This window comes from Centroberyx affinis, unplaced genomic scaffold (genome assembly GCF_046629955.1).
Source record: "Centroberyx affinis isolate AG114_WGS23_722 - 3 ecotype Tasmania unplaced genomic scaffold, CSIRO-AGI_Caff_v1 ptg001306l_1, whole genome shotgun sequence".
In the NCBI taxonomy this organism is placed as follows: Eukaryota; Metazoa; Chordata; class Actinopteri; order Beryciformes; family Berycidae; genus Centroberyx; species Centroberyx affinis.
In genome coordinates, this window is record NW_027279812.1 from 41,994 (window position 1) to 57,149 (window position 15,156).

At 40.7% G+C, this 15,156-nt stretch overlaps 3 protein-coding genes across 3 annotated transcripts; 2 read left to right on the top strand and 1 right to left on the bottom strand.

Moving 5' to 3' along the window:
* Positions 1-193: 193 nt before the first annotated feature.
* On the bottom strand, positions 194-5,356 carry psma2a (proteasome 20S subunit alpha 2a). Its single transcript, XM_071525588.1, has 8 exons — positions 5,297-5,356; positions 4,593-4,669; positions 3,969-4,101; positions 3,523-3,645; positions 3,068-3,149; positions 2,609-2,682; positions 1,783-1,840; positions 194-1,480 (listed from the first exon to the last, which is right to left on the bottom strand). The coding sequence occupies exons 1-8, from the start codon at positions 5,335-5,337 to the stop codon at positions 1,364-1,366; spliced, it is 705 nt and encodes a 234-aa protein (XP_071381689.1). The 5' UTR covers positions 5,338-5,356; the 3' UTR covers positions 194-1,363.
* A 1,343-nt stretch (positions 5,357-6,699) lies between these two features.
* On the top strand, positions 6,700-8,915 carry mrpl32 (mitochondrial ribosomal protein L32). The gene is made up of 3 exons (XM_071525592.1): positions 6,700-6,858; positions 7,213-7,433; positions 8,011-8,915. Exons 1-3 carry the CDS (start codon positions 6,747-6,749, stop codon positions 8,257-8,259), a joined length of 582 nt encoding a protein of 193 aa, XP_071381693.1. The 5' UTR covers positions 6,700-6,746; the 3' UTR covers positions 8,260-8,915.
* A 4,130-nt stretch (positions 8,916-13,045) lies between these two features.
* On the top strand, positions 13,046-14,363 carry LOC139649246 (telethonin). Its single transcript, XM_071525594.1, has 2 exons — positions 13,046-13,179; positions 13,997-14,363. The coding sequence occupies exons 1-2, from the start codon at positions 13,046-13,048 to the stop codon at positions 14,361-14,363; spliced, it is 501 nt and encodes a 166-aa protein (XP_071381695.1).
* Positions 14,364-15,156: the final 793 nt, after the last annotated feature.

Here is a 15,156-nt window from a genome sequence, read left to right on the forward strand (position 1 = left end):
TTTTAGAGCGCGCTCCAAACTGCGCATCCCTGCGCGCTCTAATTATGTACACAGGCCATGTCATGATACCATACAATGTACATTTACATGTTTAATGAACACATGACTTAAATCTACCGTCTCCAAACAAAGGTCATGAGGAATGTCATGCATTTTATTTTTCTAAAAAGAATTTAAGACACCGGAGACGACATCAACGCATCATCTTTTATTTTTTGAATATGTAGACAGATACCAGAGGAGAAAATACAAACTATAGAAACGTTGTTAACCTGGAAAAACAACTTTTCTGGTACATTGTGTAAAACCGCTATACAGGCAAACTGATCCACAGTAAAATCTCAAAGCTTTCCCCTGGATCCTCTCTCTACTGGCTTCCTTTTGTTAAACCTCCTTTCTAGAATGTGTTTGAGGGGTACAACTGCAATGCAGTCAAGGGGAGATTTGGGGGAAACCACCACAATGTTTAGGATGAATAAATCACCCACAGACTGCAGGTGTGAAACCAAGGCTCTGTTGATAGGATGACTGAGACTTGTTAGCCTGGTCATCAATGATCAAACAGGGCTACTTTGCTAGAATGGTTTTCACTACAAGGCCCAACAGTACCAGGGCTCACATATCATTTATGCTAGTTTTTTCCAAAGCAAAATTTCTGTGATTTTGCACCGGAGGTAATTTATCAGACTTGGTGAGGGTTATAAGTGATTTGTTAAGTAATCAAGTATTCAAACCAGGGGTTTGAATACTTTCAAATAATTAACAGTGGTATCAGTCTTGATTTCTAAACATTTTGGGCTTATAATAGAATTGAGGAATGAGAAGATAAAAGGATTCAATGGAAGATTTGAGATTTCACCCAAATCAGAGACCACCCTCCACTTCATTTGCACAGCAGCCAGCTGCCATATCTCACAGTACCAAGGTACATGTTTGACACCAAAGCCAATCAGTCATATGATACATCAGTCTGCTATCTCAGAGCCATTGATGGAGTTTAGCCAGTGCAGTTCTGAGTGGCAGCCACATTAGCTACACAGTTATGCACAAAGGCCATCGCTTTAAGTAGATGGGCTCAGGCCTGGACATCATTTCTGAATGTGAAGCAGAATTTCTGATTCTGTCAGCTGACATTTATAATCTTAGATATAGCGATGTTATGGGGGGCACTGTCACATGTTTGCAATAACTCTTAGCTCTAGGGAAGAGTCGGAAACATAGCGGCCATTGGACAATGCGGTCAAACTCTATATTTATGGCTCTGTGGTATCTGAATGATGTGTCACACAACTATTGGTTACTGCGCTGCTATGTCTTTGACTTGGAACGTGGCCAGAGACCCCCGTCAGTAGGCAGGGTGTGTTCAGGCAATGGCTGCCAGGTAGTCTTTCACCTCAGCCGGGGTGAGTCTTTTGAAGCCAGCCTCATTACAGATCCCCACTTCAATGTTCTCCTCTGTCATCTGACCCTCAAAACTCTCCTGAAACACAAAGGGAAATAGGAGCGTAAATGACTGATAATAAAGGAAAGAAACAATGAGAAACAAACAATAGAGCAGACTACACACAAATACACCTGCTGTTACTCTTGTAGCCTCAATTTTGGTGTATTTCTTTATTTGAATTAAAAGTTGGTTGTCTTTTTATGGGCTGAGTAAGATTCATGCAAGTGATGTATTGGTGCAATGGGGAGTTCTATTTAGCTGTTTATTGATCCCCAAGACTCATGACAACATTGTAGATATATTTCAATGCAACTGCATTTTTGAAATAAACACCATACCTTCAATGTCAGGATGGCTGTGTGGATGGCATCCTCCAATTCCAGGTCATTGTTATACCTGGAGAGAGTGGATAAAATGGTCAACTAAATTCTTGTATTTCTTTCACTTGATATACCCTATCGAACACCTCTCTCATGTGCACTCATAGTATTAAGAGTGTTTATTAAAGAATGTGCCAGGGTACAAACTGGGTCATGGCTTGAGAAAAAAGTGATCCAAATCATTCCAAAATGGTTAAAAAGCTTTTATTCTATTTGGCTATTGATTATGAAAAATCCAAAAATGTACCCAATCCTTTCCAGCTTGTTGCTGGTTGTTGTCTATTTCTGCATGTGACAGAAGTGTAGCATGTTATAATGAGCCGGGGTGACACCAAATTCGCTCAATTTAGGTCACAAGCTAAAAAAAAAAAAAAAGGAGCCCCTGGAGTGATGATCCACACCCTGGGTCATGTAAAATTCCCTAACTTTTCCATGACTTTTTGTGATTGTGCTGGAGCAATTCCATGACCTTAAGTTTGAAGGTTACATGGCCTTGCTGTAGAAAAGTGGCCACAGAATGTCAAATACAGCAAGTAACTATAATCTAATTCAATGAATATGTGTGAAATCAGCTAAAAAATACATTCTGATAGATTCCTGAACCAGACTGTCCCCATGGATTAGAGTGTGTCTCATTGATCCCTGAGGTAAAATATAATTTATATGCAAAAAGCCATTAATAGACACACCACAATCCACATCAAAACATATACTGTATATCATAACATCATTCTAACGTGGCATAATTTAAATACAGAAAATGTCTTTCACTGTAAACTCGTACCTTTTTTCAAGGAATGTTTTTCCATTTACGTAGTTCTTTCCCATGGCTGTGGCTTTCCATGCAAAATATGCACCCTGTCAATCAGGAAAAACAAAAACAAATCTTAATCCAACAGTAAGCTTTGTTTCTGATACACAACAAGGCATTATGAAGAATATGATCTGTATCCCAAAATCAGTGCCGACAGAGACTGACTGGAACAAGCATATTCCAAACCAGTTGGGGAATATGAGTAAAGCCGTGTTTACAGAAGGGTATGGCTGTAAAAGATATGGGGGTAAATTATTGAACGAACCTGGTGTATGAGCAATACATAAATATGACCGGAAGTATGAGCAGTATATTATCCCAGCATGATGGTATTGGTCTGCTGTTAAATGTTGGTAATCATCAAAACTGTGCTGGAGTAAACACATGAGTTGTTTTGCTATTAATATGAGAATGAATAATAGATCTTACAGATGGGTCTGACTGGAACAAGTAGGGGTGGTCTTCATCCCATCCAGCAATCAGCAATGACACCCCAAACGGACGCACTCCACTGGAGGAGAAAATAACAGAGAATATGGAACAAATGGCTTGGCATAACTTACTTTGACCACTGGTTTCTTTAACTATGGGTCACAGGTCGTTCTCTGGTTGGTTACCATACGATAAATTAGCAACATCAGCCTGGATGAGAGACTACATCTTTCATTATGTTGTAGGCCTGAGCCCATTTATTTATTACGGTTAGTATGGCTGGGATGGCTATTGCACAGGCTTGTATTTGAAGAAATACAGAAAAAAAATCCAATCAAGGTCATAGGCAAAGGAATATCTAACAACTTGTGAATGAGTCTGTTTTACCACTGTGAGTGTGTGGTGGCATGTCTGAAAGCAATGTGTGTTAGTGTGTGTCTGTGTACACTCACCCAGACTGCGTGTACTCCTGCATTACAGAGGCCACTCTCTGGACCAGCTGACCTGTGGGGATTGGCTCCTGGTAAACCAGGAAGTACTGCTGGGCCAACTTCCTGGCTCGACGTACTAAAACCCTGCAAGGAGGACACAAGTAAACCTTCTGTGTGTGTGTGTGTGTGTGTACACAAGACGTAGAGCTAGCTTTGGGGTTTTCTCACCAATGACCACAACTTTAGGCAGTCTTTGGTACAGAATAACCACCAACACCTGACAATAAACACCGGCATAACTTACTTACCATAGAGTCATTCTGTAAATAGCCACCTTGATTCTGTTCCCTCTAACCCTCTCTCCTGACATACTCACATACAACTACACTCAAACACACACTTGTAGAAAGTCTTATGCCAGTGGCACTCACTCTCCTTTCAAACACACATGTGGACACACTCCCTACCTGTAGTCGGGTCCCATGCCGCTGTAGACCATGCCTATGTGTTTGGTGATGGGTTCCACCTTGTGAACACTCTGCTCATCATACAGGATGGACTTCTGTTTCTTCTCTGTCGCCAGGACGACTCCATTGGAAGCTGAAAGTGAAAGAGAATATATACCATAAGTCAAGTGTCTTCAAAAATCCAAATCCAAATATATTATAATAACTTTTAATAGTTTCTCTAATCAGTGTCAACTATGCTTTGACACGCCCAGGCGGATCAATAGCTAGAAGCAAGACAAAACAAAAACTTATTTGATTCAACACACAAAAAATAGTATTTCCTGATGTTATGTTTAGGTATATCATAAAGATGTATGACAAAACTTTTTTTTTTCTCCTTAACAATAACAAGCCATTGTAATTATTTTTTAACTTATTTTATTAATAGTGCCTTGAACTTCCCTCTGGTACAGCCAAAGTTCTTAAATTGTGTCAGTTTGGGACCCAAATAGGTAGATGTAAATTAAACGCTCATGGAAAACATATTGCTATTCACATGAGGACCCACCAGAAGTAGGCTCATGACCCATTTTGGGCCCCAAACCCATAGTTTAAGAGAGACAGGTTTCCAGGAATCCTTACCTTTGATCCCAACTGAGGGGGCTCCAGCTGCTACGGCTGCCAGGGCATATTCAATCTGGACCAGTTTACCCGAAGGGCTGTGGGGAGAAATACAAGATGTTTCATGACTTTGCTGTGAAGCACTTTGTATAATATAGGTGTTCAAATAAACTACAAACTCTATAAGGATTAGGGTGGAGGGGAGGGAGAGAGGGGCAAGAGTAGAGCATCAACTAGAATGTTTTCGTACAAGTACTGACACAGAGACAGCACTGTGCAAGCCAAACTGCCTAACTTTGTAACACACATACAAAACTGAAAGCAAAAGCTGAATGGCTTCATTCTCATTTGAGCTAGCTAGGCTAACCTAGCCCGCTAGCGTGTGAAACAGATTTGTTTCCGTCTGTTCCAGGGTGGAATCAAAAATCCAATAATTAAACCGTATTTATCACAGTTAAAACAAAACGACTCGTTACAATACCATTTAACAGAGCACCGAGTTTTTGAAAGCAAACATGACAAATTTAGCAGACATGCTAACGGTACGCTTCATCCGTGCCCGGCAATGACAGTGCATCAAGTACAACTGCACCCAAAACCTTCATTACAGGCCAAAAAGAAAAAAAGGACATACAATTTATGAAACAGTCATCCAAGAGCTACCATTACAGGACATGCGTTCGTGCCTATTTATGATAATTCCTGAGTATTCTGAAAAACTTTACCTAAATGTGGTGAGGGAGAAGCTGTATCCTCGTTCCGCCATCTTTGCTTTGTCAGGGGAATCTACGTCACGCAGTAACGATAGATGTAATTGGTGGAGCTCAAGTTGGGGTCAAACAGTCTGTCAGTGGTTTATGTTTCAAATCCAATAAATATAAAATGTTACTTTTGTTCAGTTGTACTGTGTACGCATCTAAAATACCAGCAAATGAAATAAATATATTTTTGTCTGTTATGAAATGATTGGTACCGGGAAACCGCAATGCCCGGAACTGGAGCGCATGCGTCGCGGTCTTTCTTGTTCAGAGCGGTTAATTTAAACATTTCTCGTCTTGTTTGGTTTGGTTTATCTCATCTTGTTTTCATCATCATTATTTGTTTGATTTTTACATTTTAGTATAAGGGTGAAGATTCTCTTGGTAGGCGTAATTAGCCCAAGGTTTAGCCTATGGCTTCGGCCTCAGGTGGAGACAGGGTATCAGGTGAAGGAGGCAGTGAGAGAAAGTAAGATAAGATAAGATGTCACTTTATTAATCCCTTTGGGGAAATTCGGGATGAGTGATGAGGCCAAGCAAAGGTGAGAGGAGACAGATAGCTATGTCTGCAGAAAGAGAAGGGAATACGGTCAGGAAAATTGGGTCTTGATGATCTCAAAATCCTAGGCTATATAAATTGAAAGATCAGAGTGGAATTGAGGGGTTACGTCCTATGGGAGAGACTCTGACAAGGTTGAAGTCAGGTCACTGTGCACTGAACAGTGGTCTAAAGGTAGTTAAGCATCCTGGTGGTCTGTGATTGTGGTCATGAAATACTACACTGAACAGATAGAACTGAACAGTCAGTATTAGACAGTCACAATGTTTCTCATCCACTGCATGTAACAATATGTGACATGTAACAATTTGCACAGATACTGTACACCATACTGCTTTGCACAAAATAGCCTATAGGCTACATGCACATTGTACACGTTGTACATACATACATCGTTTATTCTTTATTTTTTATTCTTCTAATTATGTACCTGATTTGTGCTTTGTTTTGGATATATGTGGGGTCTTAAGTGTCTTGCTGCTGTAACAATTTGATTTTCCCTCTGGGATTAATGAAGTTCTTATCTATCTATCTATCTATCTAGAGGATTTGTTCAAGGAGTTATGGCATTAGGTTGTTTCTTCTTTTTCTTTCAAAACTTTAAGACGACATGATAAGCACCAATGGTGAGTAGGAAAATTATATTGTTTTCCATTCCATGGGCTTATACAGTATCATTGGATATAAATGTTGTAGCCTATTTTCTTCCTTTTTTTTCTACCGGTGGATGGCAGCATTAGGCTTCGGCTCGTTTAGTCTACTGTCTAAAGAGAAAAGGAAGAAGTGCACCGTCGCAGTTCAATGACGTACGAAGTCTCAGTGACCGTGAGCTGTCTGACATGCAGGAGGGAAGTCGGCATGCAAACACCAAACATGATGAATTTAGCCGCTTTAGTGCAGAGCCTCAGGCGGTCATTGCTCCAGATCGAAAGCAGGCTTCAGCAGGCAGCAGGATTTGACAGACATTTGGGTAAGTTTATATGACTGTACATGTTTATGTTAGCTACCGCTGGACATGATGCTAACAAGCTAAGCGTCTTTCCTGATAATACTAACATGGTCCTGATGGAGTCAGATGCAGTCTCTCTCTCGCCTCTTTTTGGTGATATATTCTGTGATATTTTAGTAGATTTAAGGATATTTTAGGTTATATATCTCTTTTACACATTTTCCTTCATGTGAGCTTTGTTGTTGACCTACAGTACTCTTGACTACCTGCTGTCCTGTGCTCTGTCTTTGCCCCCTCACCCCTCCACCATACACACTCCAACATATTGCACTGTATTGGAAGTAACAGTACGTCTCTGTGCTCCCCTCTGTCCAGGTCCAGCGCTGGCAGTGAACGGGCCCGGCCTCCTGCCTCAGCTCCAGCCCCCGCTCGATGAGGACTGTCCCATGGGGGAACAGGAACAGGAGCAGCAGAGCCCGCAGCAGCCGCCTGGCGTCCTGGACGGCATCCTGTGGATGGCAGCACCCAAGAAAAGACGCACGATAGAGATCAACCGCACCAGGAGGAGAGCCGACAGCAAACTCCTCAAAGTCAAGGTACAGGGAATAGGCTTGGGCATCAAATACTTTGGCTTGGAATCCCTTGATCCGTTGTGGGAGGAAACATAAAGAATGCACATATTAAGTATTTCAAAAGAAAAAAGAATTCATACATCAATATCTAAATATGCTTCTTTCACCTGCCAAACCTCTGAGAACCACAGATTAGATGTAACATTTCAAATTCAGTGTAGTGGATGATGATATTCTTTGTTGAATGCTATCAGTGTAACACAAGCTGTTTTTTTTTTTCTTTCTTCCTCTCCGCTATGCTATATATGGCCTAATTTTTGTCCAGTGTCTTGGTTGGATCTAGCATGCTTCTAACAGTAGATGATATTTATTTAACAATTGCATTTAATTGGCGCTTGTTTGAAAGAGACCAAGCAGTTCTACTCAGACAGTGTTCTTATTCATAGAACTAACTTTATTTCTGATTCTCTCTCTCACACACATTCTTTGTTCGTCCCCCTCTCTGTGTTTCCCTCTTTTCTCTCTGTCCCTGTGACCCGGCCACCACTACCACCACCACCACCACACACACACACACTCTGTTTTGTTCTCCCCCTCCCAGACCAACATCGAGCCGTGTCTGGAGTGTGGCCACTTGAAGCAGAAGCACGTCCTGTGTGGTTTCTGTTATCAGAAGGTGTGTCGGGAGACCGCTCTGATTCGTGGGCAGATTAACTCCATGGAGGGCGGCCCGCTGAAGGCTCCCGCCGTGGAGACTGTCGTCCTGTATGAGGGTGAGACGCCGAGCGAACAGGACAAAGACAGGAGGGTAGTGGAGAGGTCCAGGAAGCGCCCTGCCTGGTTCAGCTAATTATTACAGCTGCACATGGTACATACTTTCAGTCTGATCCAGATCTGGTCAGATTTAGATTTAGAAATGGTTTCAAATATTTGGGCTACCCTAGGAGTGCTTGTTTTGTCTTGCCAGATACTCGCACTGTGTTGTTTAGGTATCAGTTGCAAGATAAGGAAGTTTGAAAAAGTTTGAAATATTAAACATCATATTCTGCCCAGTCTGTTGTTCAGTAAATTTAAGAGGAGAATGTATCAGTTTTGTCTTCATGTACAAACTGTATGGAGGGATCTGCTTGCTGATGTTAGATCAGCACTGATACTTACAGCCTTGATAGATATTGGTACATCAGATATGAATACAGCTATGGATGGCAATACTTTGTCGCAGGTCAGGAAGGCTTGGCTTATCTCTGTAAATCTCCTCTAGACACAAATCACATACTATACTATCATGCTCTGTATGAGGAAAAAAATATGTAAAGATTTAGGGCTCATACCATGGAAAAATGACAAAAGTTATTGGCATTGTTCTTTGATGGTTTATTTTATAGTGTCAGTATGACTTTGATTGTTGTTTGAGTTGCTCTTTGAAGCCAAGTCTGTCAGATTTTTTGGTCTGTAGTATATTCGTCACTGTTTGAAAATAAATCCATTATTTGGAAAATGTAAGTTCATTTTTTTGCCCAGCTTTTATTATTATTATTTTATTTTATTTTTTTAAATAAATTAATCTACAGTGTAAGTATCAATGATTACATTAGTTAACTAATTCTTTTTTTTTTGTAATTAAATGTTTTTTATTTTTAGATTTTTAAGTTTCCCTTTTAGAGGGTGAATGACATACATAGGAGCATACAGAATAGTGCAGATTACATTACATTTCACCCCCTACCCCCCACCCCCCTCCCACCAACTGTCCCTCCCTTCAAGGGGCACACAAAACAGAGAGAACAGGTCCTAAAATAAAAGAAGCAATATCCAGTTAAATGTAAAATAATCAGGCTCAGGGTATTAAGTACATACAAAGTAAAATTGCAGTTATACAAAGAGGAAAAAGAAAAAGAAAAAGAAAAAGGGGGGGTGAAAATTCAAAAGGACACTTTAAATTCATGCCAATAACATAGTTTTAACATTCTCGGCAGCACTCCTCCACATGTCCAATGTTTGTGTTTTAACTCTATTAACCCTTGCTGATGACAACTCCAAGTATATCACATCAAGGAGAGCTTGTAACCAATGCTTTAATGACAATTGGTGGGGAGGTAGCCAACGTAAAACTATGATTTTTTTTGCTGCCGTCATGCCAGCCAACCAAAGTTTGCGCTCTCTCTCTGAGATCTCGAACCTGGAGTTGTCACTCAACAGGAGGAGAACAGGGTCTAAGGGGAAGCATTTTCCCACCAAGTTAGACACCTTTTTCACTACCTCAACCCAGAACCTTTGCACATCTGGACACTCCCATAAGACATGCATCAAAGTACCCAAAGTCCCCTGACCACAAAATGTACAGTATGGGTGGGGGGCCAAACCCATCAAGTGTCTTTTACGTGGAGTCAAGTATGTTCTGTGACAGATTTTATAGTGAATTAACTGATGATTTGGGTTTTTAGATGCGCCAAAGACATTATCCCATACAACACTCCAGTCTATGACCCCTTCACACTGGGGCAGATCGTTCTCCCACATCCTAAACCCAGATATTTTTGCAGAGGCAGTCATAAATGTAAGAGACTATCCCCTTTTGTGGTGCTTTCTCTATCAAAGACACTATGGGGTGATTAGCTAAGTCTGGTCCCCAGGGAACTTTGTATGCCCTAAGAGCTGATCTCAGCCTAAAGTAGAAAAATAACGAGTTTCTTGAAATACCAAAGCGGGATATCAAGTCTGGGAAGTCAAGAATTGATTGCTGACCTGAAACATCATCCAATATTCTTATGCCTTTTTGGGCCCATGATTCCACAGCAAAGGGTTTGCCATCTGACAACAGATTTAAGTTATGCCAGATAGGTGAATGTTTGTGCCATTTTGACTTGAAGCCTAGGTATCTCTCCACATTTGCCATGGTTTGTATTGTGTACGATATTATTGGTCTAGTTAACTAATTCTTAGTGTAATACCATCGGCTCTCTTTGTGATTGGCACGGCAAAGCATCCAGTTCTCTGTGTGCTGGGGACCTGGTGCTTCTACTTGATGTTACCTTAAAAAAGTAAAATGAATGTTTTTTATGATGTATATCTCACCTCAAATCATATTGGCATCTCAGTCAACAATGATCACTATTACAGTGCAAGGAGGAATATGAATTTTCAGCCTCTTCCTCTTCCTCTGAAACCACTGTTAAGTAAAAGTACAACCTTTATCATCCTCTGTGTCACTATTGTCAATGATTTTTGTGGCTCAACCTTATAATGCAAGGAACTCATGACAGAGGCTGGATTTAGACAGGCACCATCTGTTTGTTTTTTTTAAGTATTAGCGGCACTAATCTGGTTTTCTCATGGCTGACTAAAGAGGAAGAAACCACATGGATTCATCCTTCAGACCACCAGAAAAAGATCAGATCTGTGCCATGAAGAGGTAAACATCTGATTGATCTGTTGAGAAATAATTACTAAAGATTGATATTAATATCACAACAATGTAATATTGAATACTGAATATTAACATTAACATTCTTCATTTAGACTGTAAATTGGTTTAATTAATGTTGAGCTGACTTATGATGGAAAAGTAATTATCACTTCTAAACTGGAAGGGATACCTATTTGTGTTTGCGCATGTACATTCAGGTTGCTACGGTAACATCTATAAATCGGTATTTAGTTTCCAGACAAATATTTATCATTGCAGTTTCAGAGCCAAAATGAACTCGATGGAATATCAGCCTCTGAGTGTGTCGGAGTGGAACAGGCTGTTCCTGTTGGGATCAGACCAGCATACCTTCCACTGCCTGACACCATCATACACCCTCTTACTCAGTTTCACCCTCACAGTTAGATGAAAGTGGGTGTTTCCCCTTGCCACTGTCACCACGACAGTCTGCCATCGAGGTTTAAAGTGATATTTGGTCATGGTGTAACAAGAGTTTTTATTACTCATGTTCTCAAAGCAGTTCCTCAGCAGTCAACTGTAGTGTGTACAAAATAGTACAGACTAAATCTTGCTTGGTGTCCCCAATCTCTCTCCAAACTTTCATCTTGAGGCATTGTGGACATCAGTGCTCATCACTTACACTGCTGCAGTGCCCCATAACAGCAGTATGTGTGTGTGTGTGTGTGTGTGATAAATGCTTTGGCCGCAACACTGTAGCTGCAGCTTGTTGAGACGTGACTGTAGGAATCTCCCTTACCTGCTGTAACAGATATTCTTTATTCTTAAAATCCCATCCTATAGAACATATTTTTTTGTGTGTTTTTACTTTTACTTACCTTACAGGATGACTGAGCAAGCATACTTACTCTCAGTAAAACCGTACAGAACAATATTCCCAAGTTTATAAAAATTCAGCTGTGGGAGCTGCCCAGTGCAACAGTGACCATCGCTCTACCTCATGCCTGCAGATCAACAGAGAGGGTAACCATTCACAGGAGAAACGTGCTCCTTTAAGACTGCAGTACTGATCTATACGCCTGCTGAACTTAGACTATGGACTTAAAACCACAGTGTCCCCTAGTAGCAACTACACCAGGAGGTTGAAAAAAATCTTCACCACCTTATTCTGCCCACTATTTGCTAAATTCAAAGATTTGTTAAAAATTAATTGTTGAATTTTGGATGGGTGAATTGCAGAATATATTGGCGGTGGTGAAAAAAATCCTGAAGTCAGTCAGTTGTCCTCTCAGTTATATTTCTCATCTCCTGCTCCACCATTTTACTCACCCACAAACTCTGGCTCCAAAAATACATTGTCATCCAGAAATCCCACATCCTGAGCTTCAAACAGGCCAGTTAACAGTCAACAGTCACTTTGTCCATTATTTTCTAGTCTAAGCATTCTTTTAACTGAAATCTGTAATCATTGTTTCAGTCTTAAACATGACTTTGGCCAAGGAACTGACATCACATTTGACCGATGAGTTCAGTTCTTCTTGTGGTCAGTGATCCGGTTGCCCTCAGCTGTTTCCTTCCTGCGACATGCTGTCTATGTGAGAGACATCTGAGGAGCGGGAGCTTGTCACCTCTGACCTGCTGGGCTGAACCCTGGATCTCAATCAAATAGCCTGGGGATTAGTAATTCTACATCTCATCTGCCAACACACACGCATGTATACACACAAACACAAACATATACCTGTGACAGACACATCTGAAGGCTTTCCATTTTAAACAATCTTCATTTCACATTTTACCTGATTCTTCCCTTTCATCTACATCTCCTTCTCACAACAGAACACACACACACACACACACACACTCACACACAACTGAAAACCAACCTTCAGGATGCCTGAAGTGGGGTCATTCACTGCATTCACCATGATATGAATCAGAAGAGTAAAAATAGCAACTAGACCTGATATTTAAGAGGTTGCACAACACACACGCATTAACACACAGATCTCAGGCTCCTCGGTACACACACTCACACACATTAGAACCCAAGACCCGACACATCTTTCTCTCTCAAGTTTTATTGATTACTCAGTGATGTAGGACAGACAGACACAAAGGGAACTTACATAGATGAGTTGTATGGGCATAGCAATCACATAGATTCACACACACCTTCAACTTGATCCTTGTCTCTTCACACGCACACACTCACTCACTCGCGCACACACACACACACACACACCTCACCATGCATTGTGTGAGCAGAGGAGGCTGCTACCTGGTGAACTCCCACTGTGATCTTCAGGAGGAAGACCAGTGGAGGAGAGAGAGCTACCAAGCCAGCTGGCTGAGCCTGGTCATGGAGACAAGACCACAGTACAAGTAGGTGGAAGCTCTATTCTGTTCTATTCTATTCTATTTTACCTGATAATAGAGACAACATTTCAGTACAAGTACAGCAGGTGGAGGCTGTATCCTAGGATCTATACTCTATCCTTCACTGTTACAAGACAGATAGATGGAGGTTCCACTTTGCTGAAATTCTGCTTTATTCTATGTATTCTAACCGTTTAAATGAGTTGCTGCAGTGCATGTACTGTTTTACATTCTCTCTATTATTGTAATAAGTGTGTTCCTTAGGTATTGTTCTTAGTTTCAGTTGCAGATAGGTATTGTGGGGAGAGATAGGAAAGATGGTTGAGAAAGCTGGAACAGCATCACATAAACAGCGGTTAGAGCCCATGTACTCATTATGCACAATTGCACATAAGCACACGACACATACTGTATTATATTACACAATACATACTGTATTATACACATTATCAGAATAAGCTAGAAGGATTCCTCAGTGCCTGCAGGCCGTGGCTCTGTTCTATATTTAATCTATAAGATGAAAATAAGACAACAGCACACTGACGGAGACTGTGGATAGAGGATTTTTTTTAACCCTCCATGAATACTTTGAAGTTTTTAAGACAATAAAACAGACAGGAGAGAAGGTAGAGAAAGAGGGACAGCATGATTTAAATTGGAGTCTATGCTCTTCACATCAGACTGAAAACAGCCCCAACAGCTCGTTGCAGCTGTTCAAGTCTCTCTGTACTCTTAACTGTTGTGGGTGAACTGCTGTGGAGTCATTATTACTGAAACTCGACCAAAATCATTTAACTAAAGTATGCAATGTAACGTATCCCAGGCTGACGCTGGCAGAGAAAGACGTCGCTCGTAGAGAGAGCTATGAGCAGCACCAGGTGGTCCACTTCCTGGTTGAGAGGAGTCCCAGCCAGATACTGAGGCTGGGCACCCAAGGGGGAGCCGTGACGGAGCACCAGCTGCCCCTCAGGACCAGGAGTGCCCCCGCCAGGGCAGAGTCTCCCTGGCACCCACATCCAACCGGATCCCCCATTGGGTGCCTGCAGGAGCGGGGGCCTGTCATACTAGAGAAGGAGGATAGTGGAGTGGACAAACAGCAAGTGACCAAGCCAATCAGAGAGAACTTCAGAGCCTCCAGCTTGATGTCCTCTCCAAGGGAAACCTCTCATAGGGTGCAGATGAGGGAGTGAAGCGGGGAGGGGAGTATTTGAAACTGCAATTCACAAAATATAATGATATAGCCTTTATTCTTAATAATTGTCCTTATTAACTAGATATCTGACCCAAAAAATGTACTTTTGAAAAATAACACCTGAATTGATTGTTGATATGATCTAAGACATGAGGACGATACTGTATTTGCAGATGAAATATAATGCATAATATGATAGAAAACAAATTGTGTTAAGTAGATATTTTGTTAGGTACCACTCACATATCACTGGAGAGAATGTATCATGTGGAGAAAGGAGAGAAACTGGAGCACATTGTTCAACTTGCAGCCTTTATTATAGAGCTCAGAGAGTTGAATGAATTAATAGACTTCAAATCATTAAGTCCTGGGAGACTCTGAAATATTATGCTGTAACGAAAATGAAATCTGAGGTGTAAATGTGAAGATGTTACAACTACAAATACTGTGAACTGAATAATGTCTACAGTATATAGTATCGTATTTATGCATGGTGAACACCTAGATCATTATGTGCTAAAGAATTTTGCTATTTTTTTTTGGTATAACTAGAATTATTATGAGGAAAAAATCAAAAATAAAAACATTCTTGATTTCCGGCAGTGTTCTGGCTTATGTTGGGAGAGGTCATTTATTACAAATTATTGAACTATTAAATTACCATGTTTGTATTTTCAAACAGGTTGAATGATTTTGAATAAATTAATTCTCAAACAATTTGTTGTATGAGTTGTATAGTTACAGTATAAACATGTATTGCAGCTATGTAAATATATGTTGTGTTATGTATA